Genomic DNA, 20,921 nt, shown 5'->3' with positions numbered 1-20,921 from the left:
CAGTATAGTTTCATAAGACGAGTAAAGGGGGAAAACGTTTTTATCAAGCATAGTAATCTGATGCTAGAGGTTGGTAAGAAAATGCATGAGTGAAACATGCATGCAGGTGCTTTTTGTATGAAGAATTCTAACCGATAACAAATATGTCTAACGCATCAGTAGCTCTGCAGGTGTTAAATACTGCTGTGTGAAAGTGAGTCATTACATTTTTATCTAACAGATTTCTTGCTGTGAGCATCCAAATAAACTCTTGTGAGAAATAAAGCAACTCAAATGAAACTTAAGTCTAAATTTGTAAAAGTTTTAACTTCTAACAGGATTTGGGAATGGTGTGCTCAACTTAACCTGTCAAGTTAAGTCTGTGAATCTGTGCATGCAATCATTTATGTTAATTAAAATGAAGCTGGCCCTAAATGCGACTCAGCATTTAAGTACAAGCTGCTACTCTTTCAGTTCCAGCTGCCATGTGAGTGGACATTTTGCCATTATGTTGCTGTTTGTGCGAGCTGTTGCACAGGTAGTCTCCCACAGAGGCCTGTCAACAATGAGCATAAAGAGTGAAGCTTATTGTGCAGTTGATTTAAGTCTGCGTTCGTTGATTGCAGACATTTTCAAAGCTGCATTTTATGCTTCCTGACTTTTTTTGGTAATTTATTGGAAATGCAAGCTTCCGTTGCGTACATAAAGCATGGCCGTCATTCCTTCTTCACCACTCTTGGCCTCATCTCCTTGTATCATGGTTGACCGACTACTGTAGGACACCACGCCTCCAGAAGAGATGGTCAAGCACCAGACCAACATCAGCGAACTGAAGCGCTCCTTCCTGGAGACAGGCGACCCCACGCCGGGCCTGACAGAATGGGAGAAAAGACTCTCCTCGTCCCCTGTACGCTCCCCCAGAGTGGATGAACCACCAATGATAGAGCCTCTGGAGCCGCAGGATGTAAGCTGCAGCCCTCAGCCGACTGAATGACGGCATGTGTGTGTGAAGCATGACATCACCAAGGAGATTTTTGCATTAACAAAGTCATCAATCTCAAGAGTGTTTGGGTAATGAGTCTTAGTGCAGTAAATTCAATCATTATAATGGGGGTAGAGACATCAGAATGAGTCGGGTGCAGTACATTTTATGTTCCACACCCCTCTGGTGTGTATTAAAGAAGCGTCCTTTATGGAGGAAATTTATCTCTCAGTCATTTTGAGTTAGCGTGCGAATAAACGAGTCTCTCTTTGCCACTTTCACCTTATGTCTCACCACTCATCAGCAGCTGATTAACATATTAATTTGTCTCGGTAATGGACGGCGAAGTCATTATTCAGTAATAAGATTGTTGTGCTCGGTGACATTGCGTGCTGGAGTTAGGAGCAGTTTTATCAGAGTTTCTGCTTTACTTGTGTTGTGTGTCATAATCTGATGAACTCACACAGGACAGATGAGCGGCACTAATTAAAATCTCTGAAGACTAATCACTGACATCAAGTGCATCTGACTTGACTGAGATGAAAAGAAGCAGATTCACTGCAAGAGCTTTGGGATCTGGATCATGTCCATGTAGTCACGCTGGACATGTCCTGTCTTGTGTCAGTCTCAATATGTGTGACCTTTTATCTTTTTATTTTTTCCCTCTTTAGACTAACGATGAGCAGCCTGCAGTGGAAGAGACAAAAGAGGAGGTGGAACCCAAAGTCACTGAGGTAAACTGCTTCCACTTTGTTTTTCACATTTAAAAAAAAAAAACATGCAGTTTAGTGAGTGTGCTGTTTTGCCCTCTTGTTTTTAACTGGCTCCGGACATATTTGGACACTGGCACAGTCTTTGGTAATTTGGCCCTTGCACATTCAGTTTCTCTACTTCCTTTATCTGCCCTTTTTCTCATTTCATTAAATCTTAATTAAAGCTTGAAATGCACTTGAAAACTACCAATATTAGTTTTTAATGTGATTCTAAGATTTCAGAAATCAGTGTTTAATATGAATCCAATCAAAATCAAATTAGATTAAACTTCATTATCCAGAGGAGGAAATTAATTTGGTCAGATGACTGACAACAATACAAAAAAGTAACGTTACAGAAAACACACAGAGTAAAATAATATGGACAAATCCATTAAAGGAACTTTACCGGAGCAGTCAAGTGCTGATAGACAATCTTTAAGCCCAGTTCAAACCAATGATTCGTGACGACAATGATTTTAGAACATGGCATATGTGCTTATGCCCCTCACACACACACACATTCTACATGACCGAGTAATTGCCGTTGGTTATTTATATTATTGTGGTGTATTTATTATGAATACAGTCCATCTGATACTTATTGTGTCTCTGTTTTCGCTGGTTCATCGCTACTACAAATGCAACTGTAGCCAGTATCTCACTATCACCGTCCTCATTCATATTTTAAGAAGCTACAAATTATATTCAGCCACAAAATAAGCCTGAAAAGCTGGAAATCAGAACAGAAGCACAGGCAGGTTTTTAGAACGTTGCAGAACAGCGACTAGTTGCCTGTTTGAACTTGTCTCGTTGTGAATTCAGTCTGAACTGGGCTTTACACACCAGGGGCGTTATTTGTGTGTGTTATTAATATGCACGTCAGTATGTTTTTTCAAACTATTGTTTTTGTCCTAAGTACTTTCACACAGAAAAGGAATATTACATGGTGAAAAAGTGACATTACTTATTTTGGAAAGGTTGAATTTTTTTATTTTTTTTTTTTGAGTTTTTTTTTTGAGTTTTTACATAGAATAAAAGCATCAACCAATCACATTACGCAGAACACCAACATTGCGAAGGCCCTGATCCAAGAATGCAAACTTAATTATTCCTTTCAGCCTTGAAAAGGCAGCCATACCAGATTTACTCCTTGCATTCTTACCCTTCCTGATAAAAGCTCTACACATATACTCTGCATGATTGTTGTCCAAAGGGAACTTAAATTCACTTAAGATTTTCACTAATAGGAAACTCGATAAAATAGCTTACCGTAGGTGTGGCTATACAACAACTTAACTTAGATAGACCTCCAGACGCTGCTCTGGGTGAATAGGATCCTGGTCGTTGTCACAAATTTGCAACATCGCAGTTGAATCTATTTGCACCAAAGCCTTTTATTGAACAAGTGTTGCAGCTGTTGTGTATTCACATTGCTGCTGGTATGAATAGTTCTGATGCAGACTATTCGCAGGCTAGTATTTCATGTGTTTGTGTCATTTATTCGTCACGCCCCCTGTGTGTAAATGCCATTTCATAGCTCTATTAGAGATAATATCACCATATCTGTGCAGAGATACATTCAAACAGTGCGTCTTGTCCAAGTATTTCTGGAGCTCAGTCTGTGTATGTGTCATCTCCGGATATACGGTCTCTTGAGCTTATTCTCACCGTCTTGGCTTTGTGATGCCCTCTGTCTATTAACTTGAACGATCCATTTCCAATAAGCCAAGTGTCTCCCCAGGCGGCAGGGTATCTGGTGAAATACGTGGTGGATAGTATCGTAACAGATGTGGCCAGCTCCTCGGGGCCACACGGGATTAGTCTGTCAACCACTATGGACGACGAAGTCTTCATGGACGGGACCCTGAGGGAGGTGGAAGAGAAAACCCCCAACTCCCAGGGGGAGGTGTCAGAGAAGGCAGACATGAAGGTCAGCCCCGGAGCTGTCAGACAGGAAGTTACCCAGGCCATCATAGACAAGAAAGGAACGCTCATTATCTTGAAGGAGACGGAGGATAAAGTCGACACGGAGGGCAAAGAGATAAGTGCTGCGGGTGAAAAAACAGAGCCTGTCGTCCCCGGAGAGGCCAAAGCTAAAGAGAGTGAAATGTTGTCTGCCTCTAAAGAGAAAGAATCTATCAAAGAAGACTCTTCTGTTGTTATAGACGCCAGAACCACAGTAGTTAAGACGCAGAGTCCCAAGATGGAGGTAAAAACTGATGACATTACTTGGATTAAAGGTACTGACTCGCCTAAAAAGGCCATGGCATCGTGGATATCTGAGGAGGTGAAGACCGAGGCTTCAGAGGTCCTCAGTGTGATGACAAAGCAGGTGACAGAGATGAAGAGTTCTGATGGTGTGCAGCAGAAAGCAGAAATCTTCACCTTCGAAGAAGTCCAGACGGAGCAGTCAAAGCCCAGCCTGACTCAGATTACACTTTCCGAATCTTCAACTACATCCTTAGTAGTGGTACTGTATGACAACTAAAAGCCACAACTCGGTTTTGGCTGCCACCCTCCATATCTCCACCACCACCCTCAGCCTAGCCCATTGCCTTTCCCTCTAGCAGCAGCCAAACCAGTCTAACAACAATGTAACCAAGCGCTCTGCATGGCTAATGGTCCCTTAACACCCAGCGTTTACTCTCACACTTGCCAAACCGCCGGTTTCTGTTGCAATCGAGCCCGCTGCTTCTTTTTGATACAACTTCTTTTGGGTTTGTTTTTGAGTTTGTTGACAGCTAAAACAGCTCGGCTTGCCTTCACAGCTGGCTCCAACAGCTGATAAGGAAAGCAATGGGGGCTCTGGCAGCCTCCTGTTTGTTTTCTGCCGTTTTGCTCAGCTGCACCATCCCTTTCTTTCAGCTCTGTTATCAGTTCCCTGAAAGCAGTGACTTCATAGCCCTGGCTCAGTGCCACCGCTGCAGCTTTCCCCACCTCATCCTCCAAAATCCCCTCCTGCCTCCGTAACAAGTCGGAGGAAAAAATTGTATGGGTCTACCTGAAAAGAGATTTCACTGTTCTTAAGTAACAGTTTTTCAAAAGCAGATTAGTGGAAATTTTGCTGCTGGTGGATTCAGCGATCCCAAAATCGGATTTTTGTTTGAGGTTTTAGGATTTGTTCAACTTGGCATTCAGCAGATTTAATGAGCTACACAATGGCATCCCATAAAATCCATACAATATTTACTTTTCAAATCTTTCATTTTCCCACCCTCTCTCTCCCTTTGCTCTTTGTCTTGTGTTCACTGTGACTTTTGACTTTCCTCTCTTTTCCTCTCTCTCTTCTTGTGTCCGTCCATCCTTCTGTCCCATCAGTCTACGCTGGGATGGGTTTCCTCCTCTGAAAAGGTGACCACACCCCTCTGGTCCTCACAGATTTCTAAATGCAGTGGTTTTCGTGTAACTCAAACCTTAATTGTCTTTTACATGTAATTCTGTTGTGAAATTCTGAAAATGTGTAACTCACATTTTTACCATTTTTCTCCATCAGGTGTGATGCAAAGCAACCCTGTACTGAGTGGGTTTTATTTTTGTCACGGTGACGCAAAAACATCATCTAATCGTACAATTATCATTCACAGACGTCAGCTGAGCCGGAGGAGAAGGCAGCGGTTGCCACGGTGACAGAGGCAGCACCAGCCGTGTCGACAGGGCCAACGGTGAATATCCAGACCGCAGAGGCTGCACAGGCCGAGCCAATGCACACTACAGCAGAGCTCACAATGTCAGCAGAGTCTGCAGAGGGAGAACTAGATTATGCACAAGAGGATGTTAGTGGCATTAGTTCACCAGCACAATCTGGTTTTCCATGCACTGCACCACCTTCAGAGCAGCTTCAACAGTGTGCATCTGTGGAGCAGGTCGCAGAAAAACAGCCAGTAGCAACAAATTTAGGGTTAAATGAGAGCCTGTCTGGCAGTAGCGCCTCACTGGAGTCTGCAGTGACCCTAGCAGCAGAGAGGGGAAATGAGGAAGTAATAGATGAGGAGGGAGAGGATACCGGTGTGGAGGGCGAGACGTCGATGTCAAAACACAGAAATGATGGTTTCCGATTCACTGTCGCTCCTGCCTACATCAGAGATAGTGAAAAGGAAGAGAAGCTGACTTCAGCAGAGGATGAACACAACGAAGAGCAAGCTGTAGAGAGATGTCTGAAGGCTTTAGAAGAGGAATTAGCAGATTGTAAAGACACAGAGGAGAGAACGCACACAGAAGTAGATGGCAAGAGAGTCCAGTTCTCCAACAAAGTGCAATATTTCGAAGAACAGGAGTTTCCCACGGAGTTCGAAAATGGTGTTGAGGAGGTGGATGAAGACACGGGTGGATGTTTACCAGCGGAGGATGAGAGACCAAAGAGCTTTCCAGACATCTTGAAACCTTTGCCCTCTGAAAAAGAGAAATACTACTGTGCACAGATGGATGGCTCAGAAGATGAAACGGAGAGAGCAGAAGAGGAAGAGACAGATGGAAAGAAGGAAGAAGTGGAGGAGGAACACAGTGAAGACGAACTGAAGTTGAAAGTGGCAGACAACTGTGATGATGAAAAGTCTTCAGAGGTGAGAGAAGATTTTGTCACATCAGAAGAAGTAAAGGAAGAAGAAACAGACCGCGCTGACACACTGAAAGAAGAAAAAGCAAAGGAACAAGACCAGACGTCCAGCCCACATGAAGTGACTCTGACTGAACCGCTTATCGTAGCCAACCCGCTCACCTGTCCACTTCCAGCCACGTCTCAGTCGGAGGTAACCCTGCGTCACCTCAGATGGCCTCAGCCTCGGCCCTGTAAACTCACCTCCACCCTCCCCTCCTACCGACACAATCTGCCACTAATAATCAAGGGCAAAACTCCACCAGAAGCATGGATACGTGTCTAACTTCACAGTTTGTCTCTGAGCAGATCAGGGGACTTTTTAATATGACATGGTGCACACACTTGATCAAAACCTTGTGATTTGCATTCTCCAGTATCCACTCCTTCACGGGATCCGGGACTTTAATGCATGACTGCATGCTCATTTAGAGATTTAAGCCCTTCAATGACAGCCTCTGGCTTAGTTTATTAGCATGCAGCATTTATTTGGGTCTATTTAATTTTATGTACAACAGGGTGGAGCTATTTTAAGAACAAAGACGTACATTTAACAGTGAACACCTACAGCAATTTGTTTCAGACACGACAGCTAATTAAATTAGAGCACAGATGGTTTTGGTGCTGCTGTTCTCCCTCTGTGTATTTATGTGTGCCTATTTTTTATTTTTGTCCTTTAGAGTCTTGATGTTGTCGAGGTGGGAACCAAAGAGATGCCTGTAGTCCACACAGAGACAAAAACTATCACCTACGAGTCTGCAGAGGTACAGATATTGATATTAACTCCATTTTAAATCCTGCACCATTTTGAAAGATGGGAGAGAGGAGTGTGATGAGTCTGTAATTTACTGGGGAGAAAAAAAATCTGCCCTGTAAGAGAGTAATAGTTATGTATACATATACAGCAGATAAATAGCATTTTAGGTATTCATGTAGTCATGTTTGTGTCCACTTGATGAAAGTAAGTTCAATATTCACTCTCTCCTTTTACTTCTGTTTTGCTCTCTATTAACCTTCTGGATTAAACATTACTTAATTGTGCATATAAAAAATAAAAGTGGAGAAAAAAAAACTAGAATATAAAATGCACAGGTGGGATGCAATACAAACCACTGAGGTCCTGTAAAAGGACCCCATCTAACACTGAAATTAAAGTCAGCTGTATATGCTTGCCACAGATGGACATAAAGATTTCAAAAATATCTAAAAGAAAGAAAATAATACAATTTACAAACTAGAAATACTAAAAAAAAGAAATAAAAGTAACAAAAACAAGGATTTAAATAATATTTTTGAGCTGCTTACATACATACATACATACATACATACTGTATCATAACTAATTTGAATAATACTTTACTTCGTCAAGAGTAGAGATCAGTGCTTCTTGCTTCCTCGCTGTGCTGAGCCTATCCAGGCAAGCGTGCATGTTCGTGGATGTTTGTATTCCACTGATTACCTCGTCGCTGCTTCTTTGCACTGGGCTCACTGGACATTACCCACTAATATCTGGACACCGTCATTGCAGAATCTTAGTGCCCAACCTCCAGTTCCTCCCTAGTTATTACCGTTAGCACTGTGAACAATTTAGAACTGTTAACAGAGTTAGCACCATTAGCAGTTTGCTGCCAGCTCAGCCAACCTTCATGTTGAGAACTGTGTGCAGACAACTCATATGCTCTGAATTTTGCATTGAGCCCCTATATTTTTTTAAAAAAAAAAAATCTGTGTTCAGAACAAAGGAATACTTGGCACATCTATTTCCAAACAGGTGCAAAGGAGAGGAACAAGCAGAACACAACTTGTAGAAAACGTTTGCCTGATGATGGTCTAGTTACCAAACCATGGCGGCATTAGAAAAATTATTTTTGCAAATTAGACAGTGTGCAGTTTTTCTTCAAAAAAAAAATCTGTGTTGCTAACTTTTACTGTCTTCCATTTCATGTTGAGCAGATACTACATAATGTTGTATAGATATTGACTTGTTTAGCAACAAATGGCAGAGAAAGACTAACTGGTGAACAATGTGGAGCTTTTAGCAGCTAAAGTGACAGACATTTTCCTCAGGAGTTGGACGACATCGCTAAAAAATGAGTGAATATTGGACGTACATTCTTCAGGTGTCCAGAAAAAAAACCTCTAAATTAATGTTGATTGAGTACTATGTCTGCCGCGTGTTTATATAAAAATCCAACACAACCTCCAACACAGCTTGGCGTCACGGTGGGAGGAGGATTTATTCTGTCTACAAGTGGCCAAAAAATCAATTAATGCAGCTCAACCACCAGTTAGTGATGAATTATATTTGATAGGAACTCAATAAATCTGTTGTAATGGCCAGTTTTACTTCATCTAGAGCACAAATATAAAATGCAGTTTCAAAATGGAGTCTTTTGCTCGTCAACAGGTCGACACCAATGGTGACGTCGACCCCGGGGTGTTGCTGAGTGCCCAGACCATCACCTCGGAAACCACCAGCACCACGACGACCACACACATCACAAAGGTCAGGGTTCATCTGTTGTCCCTCTGGGTCTCTGAACACTTGACGCCTCAGCCTGTGCATGTGTGTGTTAACCTTTCTCCACTGCGGAATATGAAGCATGAATAATAGGTGAAGAGTGGGGAAAGGAAGTGAATCTATCTTTGTAGCACAGAGACACGCCTCATTACACACTCCTGCAGGGGGGAAATGGAAACAGAGTTATGTTATTTACGTACACTTATATATATTTTTTACTTTTGTCACTACCTTGTGCAGTAACCACAAGTGATGCATAAAGCAGCTTCAGTGTGATTAAAGCTTACAGCTAAGAGAGGCAAAAAATGAGTCCAGGGTTTCGCTGTCTAGGATGTTTGATGTATAGAAAATGCTTACATTGAAGGAGCTGGAAGCAGTGAATATTGGTGTTTTTTGCATTAAAAAATTACATAAGCTAAAAGGCTGCAGATTAATTTTCTGTCAGTCAACATTTTTCTGAATTAATGAGGCTGGAAAACTGCTTGCACAGTACACCAGAGTTTTATTCTCATGTTTATTCAAGCTTTACGCAACCTTCCTGACATCCTTGGCCCCATTTAAGGATGTTGACTGAAGCATATAGCATTATAGAACTTGAAGATTATGTGTTTAATAAAGCTTTGAGATGTTGCCATATGATCTTAAAGTCTTCTCTCTGCTCTCAGACGGTGAAAGGAGGAATATCAGAGACGAGGATCGAGAAGAGGATCGTCATCACAGGAGATACAGACATCGACCACGATCAGGTATCTTAAGAGTTTCTGTTTTCAAACTGTTTCTCATTTGTTCTCCATTAAGTCAGTAAATGGATTTGACCATGACAAAGTAAAATGCTAGTGGCCCCTCAGGACCTTACCTTGTACTTTGCGAGCATAGCACAGCCCCATGATACAGAGTGGCTCATCATGTGACATTTTAAATGAAGAACATTAACTCGTGATGTGACATTAACAAATACTGAAAGTATGACAAATGTAACTAAGAGTGGCTTCCCTGTTGGCATATTGACTCACAATCAAACATCCCCGCTCCCTCCCTGCCTTCCCCATTTTCTGTCTCCCCCTGGTGATCCCTCCTGGCACTGCACTCCGTATATAGGCTCTGGCTCAGGCCATAAAGGAGGCTAAAGAACAGCATCCTGACATGTCAGTGACCAAAGTAGTGGTACATAAAGAGACAGAGATCACGCCAGAGGAGGGGGAGGACTGACCCAGGTAAGACAACAAGGTCCCAGTCCTGGTCCCGGATCTGTCCGTGTTAGTCTGGTCTGGTTTTGGTTTTGATTCGGTCGGACTGGGCTTTGTCAAGCTGGTCTCCATTCTTGGGCATGCTGCTTTTCCCATCAGCACTTCCTCTCACTGGTACAGACAGCCCTGCTTCTGTAGCACTTACAGCTAATGCATCATACTGTTGTCATTCCAGCTCCACTCCCCCTGCAGGGAAAAGGTTGGCTGATGCGTGTGTGTGCACACAGACCGGATATTATAGTCTCAACTCGTAATGACAAGGCTTAAAAACCTTTACAGTAATGCTCCTGGCAGTCTCATGCAACATCTTGTAATTGGACTGCAACACTCCCCCCTGCTGGAAAGAAGCATAACTCCCTTTTTATTAGAGAGAGCCAGTGTGTGAACATGTAACACAGACCTTTCTGTGTTTCTACAGATAATTAGGGCGTCATTTAATAAAAATAATGAACCATAAAATAATAAAACTGCACCCTAAATTAGAAAATGTGCAAAACTGGAGATGAACTTAGTTTCTTTATTTACTAATGTACAAAAAAACAAGTCATGTTCAAACAGTTGAGCCTGCATGTCATGCAATATTCAGTAAAAACCTTGAGTATACATTGTTTTGTCTACATTGTGTAGTCTCACAAAGGGCACCAGCAGGGATGAGAGATTAAATACCGGCTGAACCAGCTCAAGCTTCTCAGAGCGCCCAGCCTGTGTCTGCATACGAACCCGTATCGACTGAAATCTGATCTTCAGCGAACACAGACGTGCTGTAGTCTATTTTCAACTCTGTTCTTACAGGAAAAACCATATACTCTAACTGGACGGCTCCTGAAACAAGCAGTTATATTAATATTGCAATTAAAAATGAAGTATATTTGCAGAAAAACCTTAATTTATGCTGTTTGTTTGTATTTGTATCGTTGTTGACTGAATGCACCAAAAAGCAAACAGTGTTGCTCTGCACAGCAGCCTGACTGTGCAGTCTTTACAGGGAGAAATGTTCATGCATTAGGTGAATCCCTGACATGTTAAAACCATGTCTCCAGGACACAGTGTGTGACATACTGCTCCTCTCTTCCTTTCTGCGTGGGGGGAATAAATAGGTCAGCGTTTGTGCAAACTTCACAAATGCAACCATTTGTGTTCCAACTTGTCCGCCGGCAGTGTCGTGCGGCTTATTTCAGGTGTGGAGCCGCGTGAGGGGAACCTCTCATTCCATCGCACCGCAGCATGTCGTTAAAACCTCGCCACCTTTTCCTCTCAAACATTTGGAATCTGGAAACTGGAATTGTCCGGTTCATTCTTTTCACCTTTCGGCTCTGAAGCTTTGTTAGTTCCCTATTTTTAACTGAGACAATCCCAAGGAGCAGGGTTTGGGATGACGAGCGTGCATGTGTGTACTTGCGTGACTCACCAGATGGGAATGCTTGGCTTTGTTTCCGCGGCCTTGCCCTTAGTCCTGTGTGTGTGTGTGTGTGTGTGTGTGTGTGTGTGTGTGTGTGTGTGTGTGTGTGTGCGCGCGCGCACGCACGCGCGCGTGTGAGTGTGTGTATGCTGTCTAATATCTGAGTGTCAGAACTGCTGTGTTTCTGAGTAGCATTATTAACATGATACTAAACGTTTTCTCTCCGGTCTTTTGGATGCTTGTCTCTTTCCACTGTAGATACACACAGTGTTTGGGCTAAACAGTGTCAGAAAGGTTTGGAGCAGCATTGTCAACAGTAAAATGAAAATTAAACAGTGTCTTCTTGAGAGAACACACAGACGAGGAGGTGCAGATCAGTAGTATAAGTCCTCCAAAACTGAAACACGTCTCCAGCACAGCAGGCTTTATTCATACTGTATTCATTTTCAGCCATATTACCATCATCACGCTCTCTAACAGTACACTGTATATACTGTCATGTTAATAATAAATCACCATAGATAACATCTATACAGAAAAACATTCCAAACATCCCTGTCTTAAAATACTTTCTACTTTCTACTTTAAGCTAACAATATAAACCATGAATACAGAACATAGAATATCACAGTCATTCTATCTAAATACTGTTATTACCCATTAATGGGTAAAAAGCTTAAATATCAGTTTTTCAATACAAGGCAATAAATGTATTATTTCAGCCACATTATTCAGTTTATTCTAACCCCATTTCTCAATTAACATTTTATCTGTCACACATCATGTGTTTGGACTTAACACATCCATTCCATGGAATAAATTTCCGATTGTTCTAAATAAAAAAGTTCCTGTTAATTTACTTAAAGGGACAGTTCACCCCAAAATCAATGACACATTTTCCCTCATACCTGTAGTGCTATTTATCAGTCAGGATTGTTTGGGTGTGAGTCGCTGAGAGTTGGAGATATCAGCCGCAGAGATGTCTGTCTTTTCTCTAATATAATGGAACTAGATGAAACTCTGCTCAAAGCTCCACAAAAAAAAAAAAATACATTTTAAAAACTCAACAGCAATGTCTCTTTCCAGAAATCATGACCTGGTTACTCAAGATAATCCACACACCTTGTTGTGAGCAGTTTCATGTAGAAACATTTTTTTTCCTTCACACTACACACAGATGGAAGCATGCAGCTACTGCTAGCTCACCTTGCCTCACTACACTAGTTAACATTACAGCTCAGCCAAGAAGGGTGCCATTAATGTTTACATCTCAAGCTTTCATGAGCATGAGCCTCTCGTCCATGGTTAGATGCACGCTTCCTTCTGGTTAATGACACTGTTTAAACAAGGTCTTCGGATTATCTTGAGTATCTGGGTCATGATTTCTGGAAAGAGACATTGCTGTTGAGTTTTTCAAATGTATTTTTTTAGTACTTGGAGCACCACAAGCTGAGTGTCATCTAGTTCCATTATATTGGAGAGGAGGCAGACATCTCTACAGCCGATATCGTAAACACTCAGCAACTCACACCAAAACAATCTAGATAAACAGCACTACAAGTAAGAAAATAGAAATGACTTTTTTACTTTGAGTTGAGCCGTCCCTTTATACTGCCATATTTAGAAATCGACACTGCCCTCAAAGGAGCAGCAGTGTCTCCAAATCTCTCTCTGTTTTGCAAGAGAGCAGATGTGGTGAATAAAACATGATGTACTGGAGAACAGGTGTGAAACATGTTTTAATAAATTGACTAACATTGAAATTCAGACCACATCGTAGCAGATACTATGTTTGCCAGTGGTGACATTGGCCTTTACTGACTCATAACTTGTGGTCAGATTCAAAATAGTTGGCATTCATTTCCAGGGATGCCACAGGGAGCGTTGTTAGAGCCTGTGAAACCTGTGTGTATCTATGTTGTGTGTTCATTTTTGTATCTCTGTATTCCCTCTGTGCATCTTTTTATGGTGTTAAAACTGCCACAACCTTTCATCAGGCTGATTTTCAGTCTTCAGCAGAGCTCACTGTGGCACTGAATGCTCATATGTGATCAGATACACAGGATGTACTAACTGCTGTTTCCTCTGTTCCTCCAGGAGTAACACTGAGGGCTGTTTTCTGTTCAACCTCCCAGAATCCAACATCCAGAACTCCACATATTACTCCAGGGACTCTCAGAAGACTAGATAGGCTCCTACTCTCCAAATGCTGCAGCTCGCCGCTAGTCGCAACCATCACCTGCAAAATAAATAAATGCATCTTGCATGAGAAGGAAGCAACGTTGCATTATCAAACAAATGGCAAGATTATACTGAAAACTGTACGATTTTAAAAATGGTTATCGATCCGCCTGCACGCCGAATCCCTGTGTGTGCAGCAAGCAAACCGTTTGCTTTCACTGCCTTATGAATTTGATGCATTTTTATGATTACTGAGAATAATTATTGTAGCAACATTTTATTTATGAAATAAAGCCATCACTCCAGAAACTTAAAATCGCTGTAGGCTGTATATGTTAGGGAGCGTACACTATTTAACCTTGCTGTTAGAAGTGCCAACCTCATTTGCCAGCAAGCATTGCCTCACTCACTCCAACCGACCTGATGATTCTCCGTCAGGTGTGCCACTACAGAAATCACTACAGCCCACTTCTGTACATATCCAAGCTTTCCTAGGAAAATAGCAAATTATCTTTCACAATTGATTTATGTCACGTCTACTTGAATTGCATTTTCCTTTTTATGATCATTTCAGTGTTTTATCCTCGCTCACCGATTTGATTCCACCAAGATGGTCTTTTTTTTTTGTGGCAAACACCAAGGAATCAAGATTTCTGTGCAAGAAATCGATTTTTATGTGCCTGCGCAGGCTTTGAATGTTTTCCCGGGTAGATGATCGGCTGCAGCACAAGTCCCAGGTTTGTGTGACTGTGAGGCAAAGGGCTCAGACTGCCGAGCTCTGCCCAAATTAGATGCAAAGCCAAGAGAGATCTGTCAGACCCCCCCCACCCCCACCCCCACCCCCACCACCCCTCCTCCATCCACCCTGAACATGTCAACTGTATGCCTCCCTCATATCTGTTCAACTGTATCTGAATAACCCAGTATTGTTGTGTACAGCCATGTTTTCCTCAAAATGGTGAAATAAAAGTGGCAAATGCATTTGTTTTAATTTGCTGTTTTCTTCAAAAATAATAAAGTGTTGACCACAGACCTGAAAATCATGTCACCGTTGGACCCATTGATTCACGATTGGTACAGTTTCACACTGAGATGTTGAGTCAGTGATAATTCAGATAAGAGCTTTGCTGATCATGACACGAGACATTAGTTATCCCACAGCTTTTTATCATAATAACCTACAAATGATGATGTATCCAGCTGTGCTCTGTGTCCCTGCCCTTTAGTAGACTGAATCATAATATTATAATTGCCTTAAGGCTAAAAATCTGTGTTTATTTAATAGGTTATATATTAATTTGTTTAATCTTAAAGGATTTAAGAGAAAAATCCACAACAAATAGCTAACATCTAACAACCTGAGTATTGAGAGATAAAATTACTAAAATAACTTTATGGACATTGAGTCAATATTTTTAAGCTTTATACATTGGTTTAATAAATAAATAAATAAATGTATTAATTAGAGGGGGTTGGATTTGTTAATAGTGGGCCAATCTATTATTCATTGAACCAAATGCTGGAAACACTTAATTGTGTTTAAGGCAGCGTCCTCGGGGTAATTAAGAGAGGATTTTTACAGCTATAGGTAATTATGGTGAGCGCACGCAGGCTGCTGAAGCCCCGCCCCGCTGTGTACGTGCGCGCGTGCAGGAGGGGAACTAAAGGTAAGAGCTCTCACTCCGTCTCTGTTGCTGGGTGCCAGCAGGTCGACACTAAAAGGAGGGCCAGGTGGATCTTACTTAGGTTTGCAGCATCTCTTAAACCCTTTTATTACTTAATAAACATAGTCCAACTAACTGTGTTGACCACCTGCTGTATGGTGCCTATCATTTGAATTCGTGCATATAACCTAGAGGAGATTAAAACTGCAGTATGGTAACAAAAACTTGAGCATGTGACTGTGCATAACCAATATGTCCCTGAACTGTAATAAAAAATATAAATCAAAAGCTACAGCTTAAAATAAGAACAAGTAGACTACATGTGTTACTGTGCTCTCACCATGTCTTTAATTTTGTACATGGACCTTTGACATTGTATAACAGACAGATGCATGACCTTCAGGGTATTTACTCTCTCTTGAAGCCTCTAAATATTAAGAAATCTAGCACACATGTCTCCTTCAACAAGTAACAGGTGTAGTACGTACTTCTGAGGATCGTTCAGGATTTAGCATATCTGAAACTTTTGCTTGTGTTCCACATCGCTGTCATCAAATCTGATTGAACTACACCCATGTAGATGATGAAGCAGATATGGTGAGTTGGTTTTGGAGTGTTAAACTTGAAATAAAGAGACATTAATAGATAAATAGTTCAGTCATCAATGGATGAGATTATAGAGATGTACAGCTGCACACAAGATTTGAAACCAGGAGTTCAGGGACTTTGAGAATGACATTACAAGTCAAAGTTGCTAAATAATAGGAAGACAGGGGCGAGTCAGGGACAGCTTTATTGGCCAAATATGTGAACACATACAAGGGGTTTGACTCCATTTTTACCACTCTCAATTTACTTACACACAAAATAAACTGAACTAGGCATACAGCTAAAAAAAATTACAAGGAGAACCAAGCTGGAAAAAAAAGGTAAACACACACATTTAACATTTCACTGAAATCATATTTATGATTACGATTGATTGGTAGCCTACAAACAAGTTAAAAATAGGTGTAGGCCCATGTAGATATTAGATGTCAATTTTAATTTGATTCTTTAAATCTTGATTTGATTTCACTTTACTCTTAGAAGAATTCCTTTAACCAAACAACAAAACCATGCTACAAACATTACATACCACATCAGACATTATAAACAGTGACTGCACCCATACTCTGATTTATTGCTCCCCGGGGACGAATAAAATGTTTTTGAATTGAATTGAAATTGAATTTGAATTTAACAGGTCAACAGACTGAGAACACAGTCATATACAAGTTAAATTGTTTCTGTACATAATAAGCCTACACAAGAATATAATAGTGCAAGGCTGCAGAGTGCAATGGATTAATTTAATAGGTTACATTACACGTGAAGTGGGTGGTTATGAATGTTATGCAAATGATTCATGTAGATTAGATAATATTCTGTTTTTCCAAACAGATATTGTTGTGGGAAGAGAGCAAATATAAAATTTAAAAACATAAAATCACCATCAATAATGTGCAGGTTAAATGGTAAGAATCATACATAATGTATTCAGTGATTATGTCCATGATACTGAAGATTATGAGAAATCACAAATAGGTTTATGACCAGTAGGTTTTTCATGTACAAGGAATTTGCCTTAGTGTCTGGTGCAAGTAGGCCTACTGCAAACAGTCAAGAAACATTTTTTTTAAATGACAATAAGAATATATATTAAAATATGTGTAAAAAAACATATATCCAATAGGACCTTATCTGTCAAAAAATGAAGAGCTGAGCTGCTGTGTGCAGAAATGTGACCCACAGTGTCTCAAAAGTCGAAGTGAATTTCAGTTTCTTACTTTAAAATACATGTGTTTTTATAGACAGCCAGTGACTTATGCTCCATGTTCTTTATTTTTGGGGGGATCAAAACATTATGGAAAAACATTTAGTGTAGAGGTGCCAAACATTAGGCCTGTGGGACTAGAACACGATGACTTTGCTCACCTAATATTGATGCCCTTGGGAAGGCTTAGATGGGCCAGGTTTCAGGAGCAAGTCAAAAAGTGAGTAGCCTGTTTCATGTACAATGCTGCTTCAGAGGCTCTGTGACAGAAACAATAAATAACTTATTGTGGTAATATTTTAAAAAATATTGAACATTGTGCAAAATATTGTGAATCAGCAGCTGTATCCGACTTCTGTGTTTAAACAATACTGGTAGAACCCTATTGATAAGGCACTGCCAAAACATTAGATTTTGTAAATGACGATAGATAGATAGATAGATAGATAGATAGATAGATAGATAGATAGATAGATAAAACACACAACACAATACACCATTAACAACATACAATTTAACAATATATATGATACAATAGTTTAAATAGGCAGGTAGGACCAATAAGTTAAATAAATAGTAAAAGAGAGGACACCGTATTAATATAGTGTAATATTCCTGGTGTATTTGGTGGGACAGAGCCGGTGCGGAGTGAGTCCTCCTCTCGCTCATAGAGGATCTCGGTGCTGTACCCGCTCCGGTGCTGTAGGTGGCGGCAGAACGACGCGGCGCTTCCTGTGAAGCCCAGCAGTCACAACAAGAGGAGGAAGAGGAAAAACGACAGCTCTGGATCGTCGTCGACTGCCTTGCGTGACAACACAGGGATCGCGTTCAGGGCTTCGGGTATTAACATTTTTTATTTTCTCTTTGTCGCTTCGGACGGAGCAGGAAAGCGCACGGCGGGTTTTGTTCCCGCCGCGTGTTCGCCTGTTCGCCGCCGTGTTCTCCGCTTGTTTGTGAACTGCTTTAAAGACACCAGAAACATGCCAATGGAGGCTTGCTGACCAAAATGGCTGGGCGCAGTGAAATGTGAAATATTCTTGCTAAGGTTATCCTTTCTGCACGCGACGCGACTGTCACGCGACCTCAGCGGCTAAAACGCACGAGCTAAGTTAAGAAAAGTGCGTCTGTTTGTTTCTGTTTGCGCTTCTGTATTTTTATTAGCGTTACTGCGGCTTTTATTGCTGACGGGCCTGTCGTGTTTTTTTCTCCTAAGAATTTCTGCACGGTTGATTCTCCTACTTTTGTTTACTCTCTGCATTTTTCACCTGTTATGTGTAAACAAATGCGTTACAGTTTGCAACTTGCTCCCTTAAGTGTGTGTGAATGTTTGTGCCTATAGGCAACCTGTATGTATTATCATAAGAGGCATGCATGTGGAGCTCCACCCCTCAGCTGTGCAGGTTATATACATGCCCGCTTTACTGTGCAAAGCAAAATATGTGACTGTCTCCTGTTTTCCCTCCGCAGGTTGTTCCAATTTGACCTGCAACATGTCTGATTTACTGAGATATATCGACTATGACCACAAAGCCACCTTCCTTAAGATGCTCAACCAGCAGAGGATGGAAGGTGAGCACTGTGATGTGGTGGTGGTGGTGGAAAACATAGAGTTCAGGGCTCACCGCTGTGTCTTGGCAGCCTGCAGCAACTACTTCAAAAAGCTCTTCAAGAAGCAGAGCGACGAGGACAACTCCATTGTGGAGCTGGACTTCATCCGCTCTGACATCTTCGAAGAGGTGCTCAATTACATGTACACAGCCCGGCTCGCTGTGAGGAAGAAGGACATCAACATGATGATGTCATCCGGCCAGATTCTGGGGATCAACTTCCTGGATAACCTGTGCACGCAGAAACGCGAGCTGACTAACATGAAGACCCGGGAGAACCAGGCGCCTGGTGACCACGGGATGCGAGCTCAGGACGCCATCCTGAAGGAGCTGGCCATGGAGGAGGTGAGGAAGAACAGCTTCTACGATCAGGGGATGGACGGTATGGGGCCCGGGGGCTCTCACGTGTCTCAGCCGCACAACTACAACACCAACATGAGCAAAGATCCTCACAGCCACGGCTGGGGCTCCTCATCCTCCAGCGACATGAAGCTGGAGTACCTGCTGTACGGCCACCGCGACCACGGCTCCTGCCAGAGCACAGGTGCGAAGCCCATGGACCACAACGCCAAAAAGGAGCGGCTGCTCACTGCCAACCGCCCCTACGGCTGTGAGCACTGCCCCAAAGCCTTCACCACTGCCGCCCACCTCAAGGAGCACCTGAAGATCCACTCTGGCTTCAAGCCTCACCGCTGCGTGGTGTGCGGCAAGGCCTTCATCAGGGGCCCCGACCTGAAGAGGCACGAACGGGTCCACAGCAACGAGAGGCCCTTTGCGTGCCAAATGTGCGAAAAGGCCTTCAAGCACAAGTCTCACCTGAAAGACCACGAACGGCAGCACAGGGGCGAGCGGCCATTCAACTGCGGCTCCTGCGACAAAGCCTTCATCAAAGCGTCGGATCTGAAGCGCCACTGGAACACCATGCACAGTGGCAACCCCCGCAGACAGATGTCCCTGTCCCCCGCGGCCTCCCAGCACGGCCAGGCAGAGGCCACTGACCAGAGAGACTGGAAAATGGAGACCGGGCCACATTCGCATAACTCGGGGGACTGTTGAGCCTGCACACACACACACACCAAAACACACTCATACTGACGTACAGATGCACATACATCCACGACAGTCACGTAAAAACATTGTATACACACTGACACAACCACGACCCTGTGACAGGCCGCGGGCCTGACATCACATGGACAATGATCGGAGTGAGTAACGAGAGATCATAGCATGTTCATAAGACTGTGGGGCTGTATTATTATTCTAAAGAGTTATGTCAAGACGATGTTTTCTTTCCACCTGTAAAATCATGTAAATGTTTAGTTCACTCTACTATACATATATTTTTCACGAGGCATCGTTGCTATCTAGACTGGGGGTTCTCATAACATTATTCTCTTTTACTTTTATGGGATATGTAACATTTAAATGTTTGTTTAACCTTTACTGGATTTTATGGAGATAAAAGAGAGACACAGTGTGAGGGGGGGAGGGGGAGATTTTTCTGCATAACATTTGTTGCATTGAGTATATTCATGTGGATGTTTTTAATGGATGTGTTTAGTTGTATTGATTGATATTACACTGTAAGAGTAAGAGTCACCATTTTGCATTCGATGATGCAGATGATACCAAAGTCTTGGGCGTCTGACGGATCGCCTTTAAAGGCTGTCCTGCCCAAGCAACCGGCCAACTAGATTTACTGTTATACAGTATAACTGTCATCCAGCTATCAACAGTTAATGATAGATGTCTGTATATACTGTAGCTTAGTTTGTTGCACAATTACAGTACACAATAATGATTTATGCACATATAACATTGTCCTACTCCTACACTTTGACAATAAACACCATTTGCTGTGTTTTATTGTTTTTGCAAAGCTTGTTTTTTGTTGACGAGCTCAGCGAGTACCGTTCACTTTTTGTCAGCGCAGATAATCTGAACCACAATCAAAACTACCGGAAAGCATCTAGGAACTTGAATTCAGATCTTAAACATGAAGCAACAGCCCAAAACAAGTGTGTTTTATGGATATCAGAGGTGTGCAAAAGTATCAGTGTCCTCTGCAGATGCCACAGTGGTTAAATTGGTCAACTGTTGAAGTATTTGGTTTGTTGTGGTTAGAGTTGCTCCAATACCGAAACCTGTTTAAGTATCAGAGATGCCACAGACACTG

The 20,921-nt window shown here is 42.0% G+C and overlaps 2 protein-coding genes across 7 annotated transcripts in view; both read left to right on the top strand.

Moving 5' to 3' along the window:
* The window catches only part of LOC125901694 (band 4.1-like protein 3), a 68,983-nt gene extending 54,702 nt beyond the window's left edge, over positions 1-14,281 (top strand). For 2 of the 6 annotated variants that reach the window (XM_049597527.1, XM_049597523.1), the window contains exons 16-25: positions 4-69; positions 758-943; positions 1,633-1,695; positions 5,035-5,067; positions 5,301-5,378; positions 6,988-7,071; positions 8,715-8,813; positions 9,494-9,574; positions 9,927-10,042; positions 13,572-14,281. In XM_049597527.1, coding sequence (XP_049453484.1) covers positions 4-69; positions 758-943; positions 1,633-1,695; positions 5,035-5,067; positions 5,301-5,378; positions 6,988-7,071; positions 8,715-8,813; positions 9,494-9,574; positions 9,927-10,037 — 801 coding nt within the window. In that variant the 3' untranslated portion in view covers positions 10,038-10,042; positions 13,572-14,281. Of the gene's footprint in view, positions 1-3; positions 70-757; positions 944-1,632; positions 1,696-3,457; positions 4,187-5,034; positions 5,068-5,300; positions 5,379-6,987; positions 7,072-8,714; positions 8,814-9,493; positions 9,575-9,926; positions 10,043-13,571 lie in introns of all 6 variants that reach the window. The other 4 variants (XM_049597528.1, XM_049597525.1, XM_049597524.1 and 1 more) reach the window with 4 other exon arrangements.
* A 3,588-nt stretch (positions 14,282-17,869) lies between these two features.
* LOC125902485 (zinc finger and BTB domain-containing protein 14-like) lies at positions 17,870-20,612 on the top strand. Its single transcript, XM_049598863.1, has 2 exons — positions 17,870-17,975; positions 18,603-20,612. The coding sequence occupies exon 2, from the start codon at positions 18,626-18,628 to the stop codon at positions 19,796-19,798; it is 1,173 nt and encodes a 390-aa protein (XP_049454820.1). The 5' UTR covers positions 17,870-17,975; positions 18,603-18,625; the 3' UTR covers positions 19,799-20,612.
* The last annotated feature ends 309 nt before the right edge of the window (positions 20,613-20,921 follow it).

This window comes from Epinephelus fuscoguttatus, linkage group LG15, assembly GCF_011397635.1.
Source record: "Epinephelus fuscoguttatus linkage group LG15, E.fuscoguttatus.final_Chr_v1".
Classification (NCBI taxonomy): Eukaryota; Metazoa; Chordata; class Actinopteri; order Perciformes; family Serranidae; genus Epinephelus; species Epinephelus fuscoguttatus.
Note: the sequence above shows the minus strand (reverse complement) of the source record. Positions and strands in the feature narration are given on the sequence as shown.